General features: G+C 43.4%; 1 protein-coding gene across 5 annotated transcripts in view; it reads left to right on the top strand.

The window, feature by feature from the left end:
* Positions 1-814: 814 nt before the first annotated feature.
* The window catches only part of AHSA2P (activator of HSP90 ATPase homolog 2), a 34979-nt gene continuing 16776 nt past the window's right edge, over positions 815-19017 (top strand). The window contains exons 1-3 of one of the 5 annotated variants that reach the window (XM_022597189.3): positions 815-994; positions 2181-2371; positions 17376-17461. In XM_022597189.3, coding sequence (XP_022452897.1) covers positions 915-994; positions 2181-2371; positions 17376-17461 — 357 coding nt within the window. In that variant the 5' untranslated portion in view covers positions 815-914. Of the gene's footprint in view, positions 995-2180; positions 2372-5088; positions 5872-17375; positions 17462-19017 lie in introns of those variants that run through there. The other 4 variants (XM_022597193.3, XM_089923136.1, XM_089923135.1 and 1 more) reach the window with 4 other exon arrangements.

Genomic DNA, 19017 nt, shown 5'->3' with positions numbered 1-19017 from the left:
AATAAAATGTAAACATTCCCGAAGTAACTGGGAACTTGGTAGCTCCTGCTACTTGGACAGGTGGCGGAAAGGCGTGAGACTTGGCGTCCAGGAGAAAGCCAGAGTGCACCAACTCCGTAGGAACTTTAAACAGAAAACGAATACGGTGTAAACACGGCGCGCTCCGCCGAGACCACCTCCGCCTCGCATCGTGGGCGCGCTCCGACCTCAGCAAGTCGGTCGCACAGCAAACAGGGTGACCAAGTGCTCGCGAGGGTCGTGTCCTCTAGAGGACCGAACACCGTCAGCACTGCCGGTGGCAGCCCGACGGCCGTTTCCTGTCTGCAGCCCCGGTGCAACTCTCAGGCGCCCCTTACTCAACGCCCCGCTTGCCAGCACTGAAGGTCATCGCTGCAGTAATAATAACGAACCGTTGAGAGGCGTCCGGCCTTCCCCAGCCCGTGCACTTGCGAGACCCGCGGCGGGGCCCAAGGCCTCCGCAAACCCCACCCGGCCTCTCAGGTCGCCCCCTCCCCAGCGCCGTGGCTCGGGCCCTTAGCCTACCCACCGCCGGCCCCGACGCGGGTCTCCTGGGCCCCGACCCCTCCCCTCCTGGCCCGCACCCGCCTCGGGCCCAACCCCCTCCCGGGGGCGGGCTTCCTGAGCCCAGACGCCCCCCGCCCCCTCCACCCTCCGGGCCCCGCCCCGCGCCCCCGCCCCTCGGAACCAGCCCAGCTCCAGCTCTCCCCGAGCTCCGCAGCGGGGCGAGCGGGGCGGGCGGGGCCGGGTGGCGCAGGGGGCGGGGATTTCTGGCACTTTCTGGGCGCTGCGAACGCTCTGATCTTGGGCTCGAAGGCCGGAAACGTCGGCGACGGAGCCGTAGCGCTGCCGCGGTTCTTCCTTGTTCTCCGCTGAGGCCGCGCCGCGGCGCAGACATGGCCAAGTGGGGCCAGGGGGACCCGCGCTGGATCGTGGAGGAGCGGGAGGACGGGACCAACGTGAACAACTGGCACTGGTGCGGCCGGGCAGGGGCCGGGGCCGCGGTGTCCGGGCCTCCTCCCTCCGGAGCCGGCGGGGCGGGGTGGGGGTGGGGACCCTCTGCGAGCGCCCGGCGCCCTGTGACCCGGGTGCAGGGGCGGCCGGGTGTCTCGGGGCGCCTCCCGGGCCATGGTGGGCCCTGGGCCGGGGGAGTGGGGAGGGTTGGGGGCTGCACAGGTGCAGATGCTCGTCTTTAGCCTCAGGGCTTGCGGAGCCCTTGGAGCCTGAAGACCCGGGGTCTTATCTGCAACGGCTGTGGGACTTCACTTTCCTCTTTTTTGAAAGTTGGGTTGGGTCCCAGGAATAGAAGTCATTCTTGACTTACCGCTTCAGCTTCGGCAGTCTCTGACCTTAGAAGCTCTCCCCGCGCCGCCCCTCCCCCCCAGCCCCTTGAAGTTTGGGGGAGTTAAAATGAAGGTAGAAAGTGTGTGTGTGTGTGTGTGAGACGTATGTATTGGAAAGAACAGGAATTTGGATCTCAACTCCACATTTAACTTGATGAGTCTCTGATGAGCCCTGCCTTCTAGGAGTTCTTACTAGTTACCCATCCTTTTTCTATCTCATATGGAGTTTGGGCTGATTTTTGCCCCTCACTCTTCAGTCAGAGCTTCAGGAAGTGATGTTCTCTGCTCTGCTCCTCTGAGGGCTGCGCTACCTCAAGGCCATCAAGGTGATGCTGAGGCAGGTCCAGGGCAGAGCAAAGCCTTAGCCTGTGAGGGCATCCTTCCCTGGGGGAGTCCTGGCTTGGGGTTGGGAAGAGCTGACCTCTCCTTTCCCAGCCTTGTCACCGTGGACACTTAATGGACTTCTCTCTGCTCATTTCCACCCCTTAAAATGGGAACATTATTTGGGAAGATTGTATGAGATAATATCTGTGTGAAAACACTTGATAATTTGTCTTATTACGATAAAAGTTATTTCAGTTATAATTACCTTTTCATGTGGCCCAGGCTTTACCCCTCCATTTCCACCAGGTGAGAGTTCGAGACCTCCTTTCCCCCAAATAAACCAGTGTTTTTAAGACAAAGTACCACCCAACAGCTGCTTGAGAGGAATTGGGCTGATCTGGACTGGGCCAGGGCATTACCCTGATTCCTCAGGGTGGGCGTGTGGACACCAGTGGGGGCTTCCATTCACGGCTCTGCCCTTCTTGCCCTCGGCAGGACAGAGCGGGATGCCACCAGCTGGTCCAAGGGGAAGCTCCGCGAGCTCCTGGTGGGCATTGCTGTGGAGAATGAGGCTGGCCGTTGCGAGATCAGTGAGCTGAAGCAGGCGGAAGGCGAGGCTTCCTGCAGCAGCCGCAAAGGAAAGCTGATTTTCTTCTATGAGTGGAACATCAAACTGGGCTGGAAAGGTAACAGGGTCCTCCAGGTACAGGTGGGGCTGGGGGCTGTGTTGGGGCAGAGTTGGTTGATTCATTAGTCAATCATTCAACAGATAAATTTAGAACTCCTGCTATGGGCCCCTGAATCGGTGTTTGGAGTTCTGGACACCCTTAACTGCACGTGGAGTTCCTTGTCCAACCAGCTGTGGGCTTCCCTTTCTCCCAGCACTCAGCTCTTTAGGGCTCTTAGCTGTCAGCTGGACTCAATCTGCCAGGCATTTGTGAGCACTAGCGTTTCCTGGAGCTGCTGCCTGGAGTACTCTTCCCCTCGATAGGTGCCTGCTGGCTCCTTAAGCTCTTTCAGGTTTGCATCCTGAGTAAAGCCATCTGTCTCCATTCTCTAACAGTTTCAGATCCCTTCCTTGTACTGTTTCCCTTCCCTGCTTTATTTCTCCCCAAAGCACTGATATTTGGCACACTACATATGGTTACATTATTATTGTTCTGGATTCCCCTTTTCTCCCCGTTCATCAGGGCAGAGATTTTTTAAAATATCAGCTTTATTGAGATATAATTCACATACCATACAGGTCGCCCATTTAAAGTGTACAATTCCCTGGTTTTCAGTATACTCACAGAGTTGTGCAGCCATCACTACAGTCAGTTACAGAACATTTTCATCTCTCCCCCAAAACCATGTACCTGTTAGCAGTCACTCCCCCAGTCCTTGCAACCTCTCATCTAATTTCTGTCTCCATGGATTTGCCTGTTCTGGACATTTCATATGAATGGTATCACACAGTATGTGGTCTTTTGTGAGTAGCTTCTTTTACTTGACAATGTTTTCAAGGTTCATCTGTCTTGTAGCATGTTTCATTCTTTTTCATTGTTGACGTTCTGTTGTATAGATGTAGCACATTTTATCTGTTCATCAGTTGATAGACATTTTGGTGGTTTTCATTCTTTGGGTCAGGGATTGATTGGTTTTGTTTCCAGATCACTGTCTGAAACGTTGTGTTTGTTGAATGAACAAATTTCTCCCGTGGTGCCTGGCTCCTTGCTGGGTGGACAGTCTATACTCAATAAATATTTGGTGAAATAACCATGGATATGAAGACAAAGGGAAAAGGAAAAGGAGGAGAGAGGGCAAGATCTGGTTCTGGAGGATGGTGCTGTGTTTGGGCCTCAGCTTGTGTCAGCTTCTTTCTTGAGAGTTTGGGTTAGAGAGCTGCCTGGTGAGCTGTCCTTGCGCCTCTGTCCTAGTGGCTGTCTTGCTAACTGGAGCCAGGCCAGAGCCCAGGGAATGTTCAGCGAGCATCAAAAGCAGTCCCACTTGTGCGTTGAAACCTTCTGGCTTGGGGTTTGCTCTCAGTTGCTCCCTCAGTGGCTGCTCTTGGTTGGATCATAGCAGGATCTGGCTCCTTACACATCCAGCTCCCCAAGACAGGGGCTCTGAGGTCCCCAAGGAAACTCATGGTCTTGTGTCTCTTCCATCTCCCTTAGCTCAAAGCAGCAACCTGCTCCTTTGTAGGTTAAGACCCAGCAACTCCCAGGCAGCAGCCAGAGGGCAGACGGAACAGGGCTTCCCTGACCCCGTGTGCTTTCTCCTCTAGTAGTTAATCCTAGAGGTGGCTAGTGGGACCCACTGGGGAGGAGACAGTACTCTGGTCTTCCTTTTTCTTTTTTAATTAAATTTTAATTATATTAAAGTTATAGCTTTCTCAGATTTATTGAGATATAATTGATTTATAACATTGTATGAGTGAGAGGTATACAACATGATGATTTGATATATGTGTATATTGCAAAATGATTTCCACAATAAGGTTAGTTAAAATATTCATCACCTCATACAGTTACAGTTTTTTTGTGTGTATGTTGAGAACTTTTAAGATCTGCTGTCTGAGCAATTTTCAAGTGTATAATACTGTATTGCTTACCCTGCTGCACATTACATCCTCAGAACTTACTCATCATGTAAGTGGAAGTTATATGTGCCCTTTGTGTCTTTTGACCACCTTCACCACCCTTCCCTCTGCCACCTTGCAACCACCAGTCTACTTTCTGTTTCTGTGAGTTTGGTTTTTTTTTGATTACACATATAAATGAGATCATACACTATTTGGTTTTCTCTGACTTATCTCACTTAGCATAATGCCCTCAAGGATCATCCATGTTGTCACAAATGGCAAGATTTCCCTTCTTTTTTATGGCTGAATAATATTCCATTGTGTAAATATGCCACATTCTCTTTATTCATTCATCCATCGATGGATGCTTAGGTTGTTTCCATGTCTTGGCTACCATAAATAATGCTATATTGAATAAATAATGCTATATTGAATATCGGGGTGCAGATATGTCTTTGAGATAGTGATTCCATTTCCTTTGGCTATATATCCGGAAGTGGAATTGCTACATCATGTCGTAATTCTATTTTTAATTTTTTGAGGAACCTCTATACGGTTTTCCATAGCGGCTGCACCAATTTACATTCCCACCAGTAGTGCATGAGGGTTCCCTTTTCTCCACATCCTCACCAGCACTTGTTATCTCTTTTTGATAGTAGCCATTCTAACAGGGGTACAGTGTTATCTCTTTATGGTTTTGATTTACATTTCCCTGATGATTAGTGATGTTGGACATCTTTTCAGGTACCTGTTGGGCATTTGAATATTTTCTTTGCATAAATGTCTATTCAGTTCCTTTGTCCATCTGTTTTTTTTTTTTTTTTTTTTTTTTTGCAGTACGCGGGCCTCTCACTGTTGTGGCCTCTCCTGCCGCGGAGCAACAGGCTCCGGACACGCAGGCTCAGCGGCCATGGCCCACGGGCGCAGCCGCTCCGCGGCATGTGGGATCTTCCCAGACTGGGGCAGGAGCCCGTGTCCCCTGCATCGGCAGGCGGACTCTCAACCACTGCGCCACCAGGGAAGCCCTACCCATCTTTTTAATGGTATTTTTTGTTTTGTTTTGGTTTTTTGCTATTGAGTTGTATGATTCCTTACATATTTTGGTTATTAACTCATCAGATATGGTTTACAAATATTTTCTTCTATTCTGTAGGTTGCCTTTTCATTTTGTTGACTGTTTCTTTTGCTTGTGCAGAAGCTTTTTAGTTTGAGTAGCCCCAGATCAACATCAAGGAGCTTTTTTCCCTAGGAGTTTTATGGATTCAGGTCTTACATTTAAGTTTTTAATCCATTTCAAGTTAATTTTTGTGTATAGTGTATATTTTGTGTATAGTGTAAGATTCATTTTCATTCTTTTGCATGTGAATGTCCAGTTTTCCCAGCACCATTTATTGAAGGTAGTATCTTTATTTATTTATCTTTTGCGGTACCCGGGCCTCTCGCTGTTGTGGCCTCTCCCGTTGCGGAGCACAGGCTCCGGACGCGCAGGCTCAGCGGCCATGGCTCACGGGCCCAGCCGCTCCACGGCATGTGGGATCCTCCCGGACCGGGGCATGAACCCGTGTCCCCTGCATCGGCAGGCGGACTCTCAACCACTGCGCCACCAGCGAAGCCCTGAAGGTAGTATCTTTTACCCATGGAGTATTTTTGTTTCTCTTGTCATGTATTAGTTGACCATATATGCATGGGTTTATTTCTGGGCTCTTGATTCTGTTCCATTGGTACGTCTTTTTTTTATGCCAGTACCATACTGTTTTGATCACTCTTGCTTTGTAGTAAAGTTTGAAATCAGGAACTGTGATGCCTCCAGCTTTGTTCTTTTTTCTTGGTATTGCTTTGGCTATCAGAGTGTTTTGTGGTTCCATGTGAATTTTAGGATTGTTTTTTCTACTTCTGTAAAAAACATGCCACTGGAATCTTGGTAGGGACCTTGCATTGAATGTACAGATGCCTTTGTGTAGTATGGACATTTTTAAAAAATTTTTTATTTATTTATTTTATGCAGTGGGTTCTTACTAGTATCTATTTTATACATATTAGTGTATATATGTCAATCCCAATCTCCCAAGTAGTATGGACATTTTAACAATATTAATTCTTCCAAGACATGAACATGGGATATCTTTCATCAGTGTCTTATAGTTTCCCATCTACAGACCTTTTACCTCCTAGGTCAAATTTATATATATACCATTTTTGCTGCTATTGTAAATGGGATGTTTTCTTTATTTCTTTTTCAGATAGTTCATTGTTAGTGTATTGAAAAGCAACTGATTTTTGTATGTTGATTTTCTATCCTGAAACTTTACTGAATTTATTTATTAGTTCTAATGGTCTCTTGGATTTTTTTGTATATATGATCATGTGCTATGCAAATAGAGGTAATTTTACCTTTTCCTTTCCAATTTGGATGGCTTTTATTTCTTTTTCTTGCTTCATTGCTCTGGCTAGGACTTCCAATACTGTGTTGAATGGGAGTGGTGAGAGTGGGTACCCTTATCTTATTCCTGTTATTAGGGGAAAAGCTTCCAACATTTCACCGTTGAGTACAATGTCAGCTGTGGGGCTGTCATATATATCGCCTTTGTTATGTTGAGATATGTTTCTGTTATACCCACTTTGTTGGGAGTTTTTATTATCAGTGGATGTTGAATTTTCTCAAATGCTTTTTCTGCATGAATTGAGATCATCATATTATCTTTATTTTTCATTGTGTTAATGTGATGCATCACATTTGACTTGGGTATTAAACCATCCTTGCATCCCAGGGATTAATTCCACTTGATCTTAGTATTTGATCCTTTTAATGTGCTGTTGAATTCAATTTGCCAGTATTTTGTTGAGAATTTTTGCATCTATATTCATCAAGTATATTTGTCTGTAGTTTTTTCTTTTTCTTTTTTTTCTTTTGGCCGCACTGTGTGGCATGTGGATCTTAGTTCCCTGACCAGGGGTCAAGCCTGGGCCTCCTGCGGTGGAAGCGCAGAGTCTTAACCACTGGATGGCTGAGTAGCCCTGTAATTTTTTCTTGTAGTGTCCTTAACTGGCTTTGGTATCCTGGTAATGCTGGCCTCTTAAAATGAGTCTGGGAATGTTCCCTCTCTTGAGTTTTTGGGAAGAGTTTGAAAAGGATTGATGTTAATTCTTTAAATGTTTGGTAGAATTCCCCAGTGAAATCATCTGATTCTGGGCTTTTCTTTGTTGGGAGTTTTTTTTGATTACTGATTCAGTTTCCTTAATCATAATTGGTCTGTTCAGACTTTCTAGTCCTTAATGATTCAGGCTTGGTAGGTGATATGTTTCTAGGAATTTATCCATTTCTTTTAGGTTGTCCAGTTTTATAGCATAAAATTGTTAACGGTAGTTGCTTATTATCCTTTGTATTTGTGTGGTATCAGTTGTAATGTCTCCTCTTTCATTTTTAATTTTATTTATTTGGGTCCTCTTTTTTTCCCTTGGTTAGTCTAGCTAAAGTTTTGTCAATAATTGTTTACCTTTTCAAAGAACCAGTTCTTTGTTTTATTAAACTTTTCTATTGTTTTCCTGTTCTCTGTTTCATTTATTTTATTTAATTAATTTATTTATTTGGCTGCATTGGGTCTTTGTTGCTGCGCACAGGCTTTCTGTAGTTGCAGTGAGCGGGGGCTGCTCTTTGTTGTGGTCCACAGGCTTCTCATTGCGGTGGCTTCTCTTGTTGTGGGGCATGGGCTCTAGGTGTGTGGGTTTCAGGAGTTGTGGCACATGGGCTCAGTAGTTGTGGATTGCAGGCTCTACAGCACAGGCTCCATAGTTGTGGCAAATGGGCTTAGTTGCTCCACAGCATGTGGGATCTTCCCAGACCAGAGCTTGAACCCGTGTCCCCTGCATTGGCAGGCAGATTCTTAACCACTGCACCACCAGGGAAGTCCCATGTTTCACTTACTTTTGCTCTAATCTTTATCCCTTTTTTTAAATTGAGATATAATAGGCATACAACATTATATTCATTTTGCGATATAATGATTGTATATTTGTACACAACAAGAAATGGTGACCACAATAAGTCTAGTTAACATTCATCACCATACGGTTATAAGATTTTCTTTTTTCTTGGGATTAGAATTTTTAAGGTTTACTTTCTTTCAAATATACAATATAGTATTATTATAGTTACCATACTGTGTATTACATCCCCATGACTTACTTTTTATAACTGGAAATTTGTACTTTTGACCACTTTCACCCGTTTTACCCATTCCACCACCCCCTGTCTCTGGCAACCACTAATCTGTTCTCTGTATCTGTGACTTTGGATTTTTGTTTTAATTGCTTCTTCTTTTTTTAAAATTAATTTTTGGCTGCATTGGGTCTTTCGTTAATGCATGTGGGCTTTCTCTAGTTGTGGCGAGTGGGGGCTACTCTTTGTTGTGGTGCGCGGACTTCTCATTGCCGTGGTTTCTCTTTGTTGTGGAGCACTGGCTCTAGGTGTGCAGGCTTCAGTAGTAGTGGTGCACGGGCTCAGTACTTGTGGCTCGCGGGCTCCAGAGTACAGGCTCAGTAGTTGTGGTGCACGTGCTTAGTTGTTCCACAGCATGTGGGATCTTCCAGGACCAGGGCTCAAACCCGTGTCCCCTGCATTTACAGGTGGATTCTTAACCACTGTGCCACCAGGGAAGTCCGACTTCGGTTTTTCGTTTTATTTTTTTCTTTTAGATTGCACATATAAGTGAGATCAAATAGCATTTGTCTTTCTGACTTATTTTATTTAGCATAATGCCCTCAGGTTCCATCCAGGTTGCTACAATTGGCAGGAGTGTTTTTCTTTTTTATAGCTAAATAATATTCCATTGTGTGTATGTACTACATTTTCTTTATCTGTTCATCCACCGATGGACACTTAGGTTGCTTGCATGTCTTATCTATTGTAAATAATGCTGCAGTGAACATATGGATGCATATATCTTTTCAAATTAGTGTTATTGTTTCCTTTGGATATATACCCAGAACTGGAATTGCTGGATCATATGGTAGTTCTATTTTTAATTTTTGGAGGAACCTTAATACTGTTTTCCATAGTGGTTGCACCAGTTTACATTCCTACCAGCAGTGCACAAGGATTTCTTTTTCTCCACATCCTTGCCAACACTCATTATTTCTTCCCTTTCTAACACATTACTGACGGGGGGATTTTTGCAGAAACTAACGCCTGTGGCTGGCAATTTGTTATGTAAGTGAATATTGAAACACCTGTGTTTGAGTAAATATCAACAACTTTTTTTTCACTTAATGTATTTATTTGAAACTTAGTACATGTCTTACTAAAGCATTCTATTATTTCGTTAGAGTGTGATAGGCAGTAAAGCAGGCACCTCTGTGCAGGGGAAAGAACATGTATTACAAATATACTTTTCACTGTGCTTTCTCCTGGAAGAGCAGATTCTACACTTTGTGGTGTCATTTTTTATTAGTCCTGTGGGTATTATTTCATATAGAATATGTTCTTTTATTTTACCTGATAGTCAACAAGGTGGATCTTTGTGGAGGGGCTCTTTTAGAAATGCCACAAGAAGCACCAGGTGTGGGACTACCACTATATTCACCAGACTGGTCAGTTACCCATTCTCTAGCTACTGCTAACAAAAATTGCTTGTTAAGTCATTTTATTATGTGCATTAAGGCTACAGTAAATTTTAAATGCATTGAATAAACTGTATTTACTCAAACAGTAACCCACTTTCTTATACCATTTTCGAGTTTTCTGGAGGATATTGAAGTTTGCCAGATATTGATCAATCGATCAACTCCTTTCATACATTTTTGTTGTGTTTTGTTTTGTTTTTGATATGATTCTATTTTTAAAATATTTATTTGGTTGCACCAGGTTTTAGTTGCAGCAGGTGGGCTCCTTAGTTGCAGCTTGCCAGCTCCTTAGTTGCAGCACGTGGGCTCAGTTGCGGCAGACGGGTTCCTTAGTTGCGGCTCCAGGGCTCCTTAGTTGTGGCATGCGAACTCTTAGTTGCAGCATGCATGTGGGATCTAGTTCCCTGACCAGGGATCGAACCCGGGCCCCCTGCATTGGGAGCACGGAGTCTTATCCACTGTACCACTGGGGAAGTCCCTCATATATTTATTATACTCTAATATACAAGTGGGCTTAGTTTTCTGATGGCCAGTCCTCCTGTCTTCCTTTCCTGTAGATGTTATGGAGGCATCATGAATAGTTGTCACAATGCGGACTAGCCTCTTGTCTTTCCATATAAGAAGAATCACTTCTCCCTTCCATGAGAATGTCATTTCTCCCCCTGTAGATTTTAGATTTCTCCTTTAATTGGTTTGGTAGACCACAATTCTCTCTTATAGTCCCACAAACTATGGTTTTATTTTTCAACAGTGTTTCAGATGTGGACACACTGTTGTAATAATTGCCTTGGTACATATGGTGCTGTGAACCAAGATAAGGTTGTAGGACTGATAATATTGTTGTAGTTTCTTTCCTTCACCTGTGTAAATCTCAAGGTAGCATATATATCCAGTTTCACTTTCGCTAACCATCCTGACCAAAATTCCATATTTTGTAAGTTTTCTGGGATTATAGGTTTTGAGTCTTGAGTTGTCCTCTCCACTTTTATCATTGCCTTATCAAGTGATAGCTCTTGTTTGTATATAGATCGATTGAAATTTTGGTAGAAAATAATCCAAAAGAGGTTTAACTTTTGAAATTCTGTCTGTAGGAAGTGGAGTTTCTGAGTTATTAAAGTGAAGAGCTGTCATTATTTGTTTGAACCTTATTCTCGTCAGAATCTTTGGAAAGACAGGTGTTTCAAGTAAGGGATCAGTCCAGTATTCTTTCCAGTGTGACTTTCTTATTTGTCCCACCAAAATTATTAATCCAAGAAACTTCTTCGTGTCACTATTGGTTACATCAGTCCATTTTAAAGCCTTACCATACTCTGTATATGATTTTTCATTCTGTTGGTGATACAAGTTTGTTTGAGAAGCGACCAACTTGAAAAAGTTATTGCCAAAAAAAAAAATTAATTCTGTTATGTTTTCGGGTTATTACATTCAGTGGTTACACCTGACACACCTGTAAAGTCTTCTAGTTTTCATGAAATGTCTTCAATCCACTCTTCTGTAGAAGCAAAGGAGCATTCTCCAGCACCGTGAGTTTCGTTTTCACTTTCCATATCAGAATCAATCACTAAGGTTTTTTGTCTTTTTGTTAGTCTGATATTCACATCGTCTGAATCAACTATATTCTGAAGAATTATCATCTTCTGAGACACTAGTATATATGTTGCTCGGACAGTCAGAGAAAGTATCTGCATAAAATTGACCAAAAAATTCTTCACTCAGAATTTCACGATGTGTCATTTTTGAAAATTTTACGGTAATAAACTTGCATTTATAATATACACAAGGTTGGAACAAAAACCTAACAGAGAATAATGTGAATGATAACGACAATCATAAGTTGATTAATGAACGCTTGATCAATTTTAAGTTCTAACAACTTTTCAAGGCGATGTTAATTGTATCACTCTCTAAAAATGTATTGATACGTCTCTGGTCAATAATGTTCAGGTAACAAAAGACATATTAATACATCTCTGGTCAATAAGTTGTTAATAAAAGACACTGTAATAGGTGTGAGGTGATATCGCATTGTGCTTTTGATGTATAATTCTGTGATGTTGAGCACCATTTCATGTACCTGTTGGCCATTTGTATGTCTTCTTTGGAAAAATGTCTCTTCAGATTTTCTGCCTATTTTCTAACAAGATTGTTTTTTGTTATTGAGTTTTATAAATTCCTTATATATTTTGGATATTAACCCCTTATCATATGCATAATTTACAAATATTTTTTCTCATTCAGTAGGTTGCCTTTTCATTTTGTTGGGTTTTCTTTGCAGAAGCTTTTTAGTTTGACTAGTCCCGCTTGTTTATATTTGCTTTTGGTGTTAAATCTAAAAATCATTGCCAAGACCATTGTCAAGGAGCTTATCACCTTTGTATTCTTATAGGGCTTTTGTGGTTTCAGGTCTTAGGTTCAAGTCTTTAGTTCACCTTGAGTTAATTTTTCGTGTATGGTGTAAGATAGTGGTCCAGTATCATTGTTTTACTTGTGGCTGCCAGTTTTCTCAACATCATTTATTGAGGAGACTGTCCTTTCCTCACTGTATATTCTTGACTCCTTTGTCAAAGCTTAATTGACCACGTATGCATGGGTTTATTTTTGGGCTCTCTATTCTCTTCCATTGATCTGTGTACCTGTTTTTTATGCCAATACCATACTCTTTTGATTACTATATCTTTATAATATAGTTTGAAATCAGGAAGTATGATGCCTTCAGCTTTGTTCTTTTTCAAGATTGTTTAGGCTGTTTGGGGTCTTTTGTGGTTGCATACAAATTTTAGGATTGTTCTATTTCTGTGAAAAATGCCATTGGAATTTTAACAGGCATTGCATTGAATCTGTAGATTGCTGGTTATCTCTTCTGCTAACTTTGGGCTTAGTTTGTTTTTTTTCTAGTTCCTTGATGTGTAATGTCAGGCTCTTTATATGAGATATTTCTTTTTATTTGTCGTTGTATGAGTTTATAGCTACAAACTTCCCTCTTAGAACTGGTTTTGCTGCATCTCATAAGTGTTTGTGTTTACATTTTTATTTGTGCCAAGATATTTTAAAATTTTCCCTTTGATTTCTTTGAGCTATTGGTTCAGGAGTATTTTTTTTTTTTCTTTTTACGGTATGCGGGCCTCTCACTGTTGTGGCCTCTCCCATTGCGGAGCATAGGCTCTGGACGCGCAGGCTCAGCGGCCATGGCTCACAGGCCCAGCCGCTCTGCGGCATGTGGGATCTTCCTGGACTGGGGCACGAACCCGTGCCCCTGCATCGGCAGGCGGACTCTCAACCACTGTGCCACCAGGGAAGCCCAGGAGTATTTTAATTTCCATGTATTTGTGAACTTTCCAGCTTTCCTTCTGTTACTGATTTCTAGTTTAATACCATTTGTGGTTGGAAAAGATGCTTACTATAATTTCCATCTGTTTGAATTTGTTGAGACCTGTTTTGTGGCCTAACTTATGATTTATCCTAGAAAATGTTCTGTGGGTGCTTGAGAAAAATGCATTCTGTTGCTCTTTGATGGAATGTTCAGTATATGTTTGTTAGGTCTATTTCATGTATAGTGTTGTTCAGATCCGATATTTCCCTATTGGTTTTCTCTCTGGATGATATATCCATTGTTGAGAGTAGAGTGTTAAAGTCCCCAGCTATTATTGTATTGCTCTTTATTTCTCCTTATAAGTTTTCTAAGTAATTGCTTTATATATTTAGGTGCTGCAGTATTAGGCGCATAAATATTTACAATTATTATATCTTGATGAATTGACACCTTTAGCATTATATAATGACTTTCTTTGTTTTGACCATTTTTAGCTTAAAGTCTTATTTGTCTAATATAAGTATAGCTACTACTACTTTCTTTTGGTTAATATTTCCTTGAAGTATCTTTTCCATCCCTCTACTCTCAGTTTATGTGTATCCTTAAAGCTAAAATGAGTCTCTTGTAGGCAGCATGTTGTTGGATCTTGTTTTTTTTTCATCCAGTCAGGCATTCTGTGCCTTTTGATTGGAGAATTTAATCCATTTATATTTAAAGTAACTATTGATAGGTAAGGACTTACTATTGCCGTTTATTAATTCTTTCCTAACTGTTTTGTAGATCCTATCTTCTTTGCTTCCTCTCTTGCCAGCTCTTTAGTCATTTGCTGCCTTTTTGTGCTGGTATGCTTTGACTCCTTTATCATAACCTTTTGTGGTTTTTCCTTTGTGGTTAACCTGAGGTGTATATAAAATATATTTATAACACCCTATTTAAACTGATAACTTAAATTTGATAGCATACAGAAATTTATACTTCTTCCCCCCTCACATTTTAGGTTATTAGGTTACAATTTACATATTTTTACATTGTGTATCCAATAACAAATTCTCATAGTTATGGTTATTTTAAATTCATTTGTTTTTTAACTTTTAATGTAGAGTTGTAAGAGAATTACACACCACCATTGCAATATTAGATCATCTGACTTTGTATATTTACCATTACCAGTGAGTTTTACATATTCATATGTTTTTATGATGCTAACTAGCATCCTTTTATTTCAGCTTGAAGAATGTCCTTTAGCATTTCTTATAAGGCAGGTTTAATGACATTGAGCCCCCTTAGGTTTTGTTTGTTTGGGCAAGTCTCTATCTCTCTTTTACTTCTGAAGGACAGCTTTGCTGGGTATAGTATTCTTGGATGACATATTGTTTCTTTCAGTATTTTGAGTATATCATCCCACTGCTGGCCTGTCAAGTTTCTGTTGAGAAATCCACCTGTAGCTTTATGAAGCTCCCTTGTATGTGAAGAGTTGCTTTTCTCTTGCTGCTTTCAAAATTCTTTCTGTTTTTGATTTTTGACAGTTTAACTGTAATGTGTCTTGGTGCAGCCTTTTTTGAGCTCAGCCTATTTGGGGGTCCTTTGGGCCTTATGAATCTGGATGTCCATTTCTCTTCTCAGGTTTGGGAAGTTTTCAACCATTATTGTTTTAAATAGACTTTCTGTCCCTTTCTCTTCTCCTTCTGGGACTTTCATAATGCATGTGTTATTTCATTTGATGGTATCACATGAGATCCATATTGTTTCTTCACTCTTTTTCATTACTTTTTCTTTTTTGTTTCTCTGACTGGACAATTTCAAATAACCCATCTTCTAGTTTACTAACTGTTTACTTCTACTAGGTCATGTTAGCTGTTGAAGCTCTCTATTGAATTCTTCAGTATAGTCATTGTATTCTTTAGCTCCAGGAATTTTGCTGGCTTTGTTTTTTTTAATGATTTCTGTTTCTTTTTTGAACTTATTTTGTTCATGCATTATTTTCCTAATTTCATTTAGTTGTGTGTTCTTATAGTTCACTACATTCTTTGAGAGGTTTATTCTAAATTCCTGGTCATATAGTTCATACATCTCCATTTCTTTGGGTCAGTTGTTAGAGCTTTATTTGATTCTTTTGGTGGTGTCATATTTACCTGATTTTTCTTGAGCCTTGATTCCTTGCACTGGTATCTGTGTGTATAAGTAAGTGGTCTCTTCTTCCATGTTTTACGGGTTTGCTTTGGCCGGGAAAAACCTTCACCATTCAACTTGGGTTATTGGATGTGTCAACTAGTAGTGTCCATGGGCAGGCAGGGCTTGCTGTCAGGCTCTCCAGTTGAGTGTGCTCTGAGGTCAGGATAGGGGACTACCAGTAGCTGGGCTTTGTGGTTGGGTGAGTCGACTGGGCTCCATGTTTAAGCAGGGCTGCTGAGTGGGCTCCCTGACTAGGCAGGGTTGCTGGCTGTGCTCCATGGTTACATGGGGCCATTAGCTGGGCTCTGCAGTTACCCTTGGTTCCAGTCTGTGGAACACTGGCTGTGTTCCCTGGCAGGGTGGCGCCACTGGTTGGACTCTATGATTGGGCAGGGTTATGGACTGAGCTCTGCCATTGCTGCAGGTTGAGTGGGGTCTCAGGCTATGCTCCCTGACCAGGTGGTGCTGCTGGCTGGACTCTGTGTTCAGGCAGGGCTGCAGGCAGGGTTTCATGGTAGGACCTTGCCTCAGGCTGTGTTCTGTGACCAGGTGGGGGACACAGATTGTGCCTTGAAGTTGGGCAGGTCTGCAGGCCTGGCTTCAGCATCCATAGGGTGCTGAGTATGCTCAGCTGTTGAACAAGGTTGCAGGCTGTGCTGTCTGGTCAGGAGGGGCTTCCAGCTGTATCCCGCAGTTGGGGAGGCTAGAGACTGTTCTCTGTGGGGTGGGGTCTCTGCTGGGCTCTTCGTCTGGACAAGGCCATAAGCTGTGTTAAGCAATTGGGCAGGGCTGTAGGCTGGGTTCCGAGGCTGCTTAGGGTCACTGTTCAGGCCCCTGGGTTACGCAGGGCCAGAGGCTATGCTCAACAGTTGGGCAGGGCTGCTGGCTTGGCTCCCTGCCCAAGTGGGGCTGTTTGGATGGGCTCCAAGGCTGCCCTCTGGTTGGGCTTCCTGGATGGGAAGCTACACTCAGCAGTTGAGTGGAGCTGTGAATTTGTAGGGCGGTAGAATGGGCTCCACAGCTGGCTTTGGCCTGTTGCCTGGGAACCCAGATCAGGCAGAATTTGCCCGCTGAGCTCTGCTCATGCACTGCTGCAAACAGGAGCATGGCCCATCCAGATCTGAGCACTGGTTGCTGACAAGCCCTGCCCCGCCTTCTCCATCCCTATCTGATTCCCAGTGGTCTCCATGAGTCGAGACCCCAGTGGCCCTCCCAGGAAGCATCCAGCAGTGCCGGGGACCTGCATGTCCACCTTCTGCCCTCTTTTCCTGCTGGAAAAACTGCAGTGGGGCCCTCAGTGTGGTTCTGTGTTGGCCTGGCGGAGGGGCAGTTTGGTCAGAGTGTTAAACCCCTCCTCATACCCTTCTAATGCAGTCCTTTTCTGCCTCTGGTCCAGGAGCGTGTTCAGCCTCACCTCTGGGTTTTGGGATTTTCACAGTGCTGTCTTGTCCATGGATAGCAGCCAGTTGGTCTTTTTGTGAGGGGGACTGAAGTCGGGAATAACCTGTCACCATCTTGATGTCGTCATTGAAGTCAACACTCTGGTCTTGAAAGAAACCAGCTGCATAGAGTCCACACAAACTTCCCCAGGCCACACCTGCCTCCCCTCACTCTTTCTGTGATCAGAACTCATTGTCCCTTTTTGCCTTCCTGTCCCTGTTGTGACTCCTCTTCAAGACAGCCCTTTATCCTGCTTTGACTTGGTAAAGAATATTGGGGGATGAAAGAAGAAACATTGGTTAACAGAGCCATTTACTCCAGTCCCGTGCTTCCCCGTGGCCCCTGGTCGTGTGTGCACTTTACTTGCCAGGTTCTTACCCCCGCCTTCCTAGGGTGCTTACCTGTGATGTGGGCCAGGGGAGCAGGGTCGGTTTGGGCGCGTGTGTGGTGGGGAAGGCTTGGCCTGCCTCGTCCCCACGGTGGCAGTGCCCTGTGAGGAGGGTGGGCTGTTCAGTTAGGCAGGGCAGGTGTACGTAAACTGGCTGTTACTTTGTAATTGAGGAACGTATTTTGCTCATTTTAGGTATAATTAAAGAATCTGGTGCGAAGCACAAGGGGTTGATTGAAATACCCAACCTGTCTGAAGAAAATGAAGTAGATGACACTGAGGTGAGGTATCTGATGGAGTTTCTTTTTTTTTTTTTTAAATCAAGTTTCTGTTAGACATGTTGGGCATTTGAAAAACTGTTAATCGGACTGTGTGGTGCTTGTGCGGTAGTTTTGGTGAGCAGTGAGGGCTCGTTTGCTGAGGAGGATAGCTGTACCTGGGCGCAGCGTGGGGTGGGAGAGTGGTGCAGGAGGAAGAGCAAGCACACTGAGGAGGCCCTAGACCCCTGTGGACCAGGAGTCGGGCCCAGGCAGGTGACTGCACCGTCCGTGGCCTCCTCATCTGTGACACTGGGTTAATTCACGTTTCAGGTACACATGACAGTGTACATACTGGAAAGTGCTCAGGTATTTTGCACAGCTTGGTGAATGGGATTTTGCTGCTTCTCCTCTGCATCGTTGCTCTTTCCCTTCAATAGTGAAAATTCTCAGCTTTTTGCTGTGATCTCCCTTGGTTATACCATGTTTTTTAGTAAATTAGTGTGTGTTGCTTTTGACTGGCTCTTCTGGTTGTCTTGGGAGATAGAGCCTGTGTAACTCCCATGCTTGGTTTACAGTTAGTGCCCTCTTTCAGCCAAAAGCTTGGTTTTGGGGCGAGACCATTTGTACAGCAGCTTTTATTTGCCAAATGAAGATAGTTTGATACAGGGTCTTTTTTGATTTGTGAATGTATTCAGTGTGAAGGCCTTCAAGATATAAAAACTAAGTTACGCTGAGCCACTATGAGTTGCCTTTCTTAAAGGTTATGAAAGGCTGTAGAAGTGGGGCTGTCTCGGACATACCTTCAGATGTGTGGTTGTTGCCCTCGGGCTGTGATTTCACTTTGCTGTATTCAGATCCATCAGCTGAGAAGTGTTTCAGCAGCATATTAAACTGGTCTTTTAGATTCAGCCTGTGGTACAATAGTATTACAGAACAAACTCTTCAGATTAGAACTGGGGCCTGGGAGCAGGCCCAACTCAACCGAATCACAGGGACGCTAGATATTTCAAACCAACACCTCTTCGTTCTGAGACTACTACAGAGGCATCCCCAGAACAGCATTTTGACACTTCCCTCTCCCTGTCTCCCCCTCTCTCCTCCTGTCCATTCCTTCCATCTTCCCTCTTTTCTTTCCTCTCCCTCCTCCTCTCCCTTTCCCAACTCTCCTCCCTGACAAAAAAATGTAGCCCAAGACCAGGATATTGGGAACTTGGTTTTCCTAATTACACTGGCTTTGGGGTTCTAGATGAGCGCTGTTCAACAGAAATATAATGCAAGCCACATAAGGAACTTAAAATTTTCTAGTAGCCATGTTAAAAAATTTAAAAGAAACATGAAATTAGTTTTAATATTTTTTATTTTACCCAAAATGTAAAAATATCATTTTAACATGTAATTAGTATCAAAGTTATTAATGAGGTTATTTTACATTCTTTTTTGGTACTAAGTCTTCAAAGTCTGGTGTATATTATTTTACACTTACAGCACATCTCAAATCATACCAGCCGCATTGCAAGTGCTCAGTAGCCACATGTGGCTAAGCGGCTCCATACTAGACAGCGCATTTCTAGACCCTG

Source organism: Delphinapterus leucas, chromosome 13 (assembly GCF_059928025.1).
Source record: "Delphinapterus leucas isolate spDelLeu-1000000601 "Yukka" chromosome 13, BTC_Dleu_Yukka2, whole genome shotgun sequence".
In the NCBI taxonomy this organism is placed as follows: Eukaryota; Metazoa; Chordata; class Mammalia; order Artiodactyla; family Monodontidae; genus Delphinapterus; species Delphinapterus leucas.
The sequence above is the reverse complement of the archived record's forward strand: the minus strand, read 5'-3'. Positions and strand labels throughout refer to the sequence as shown.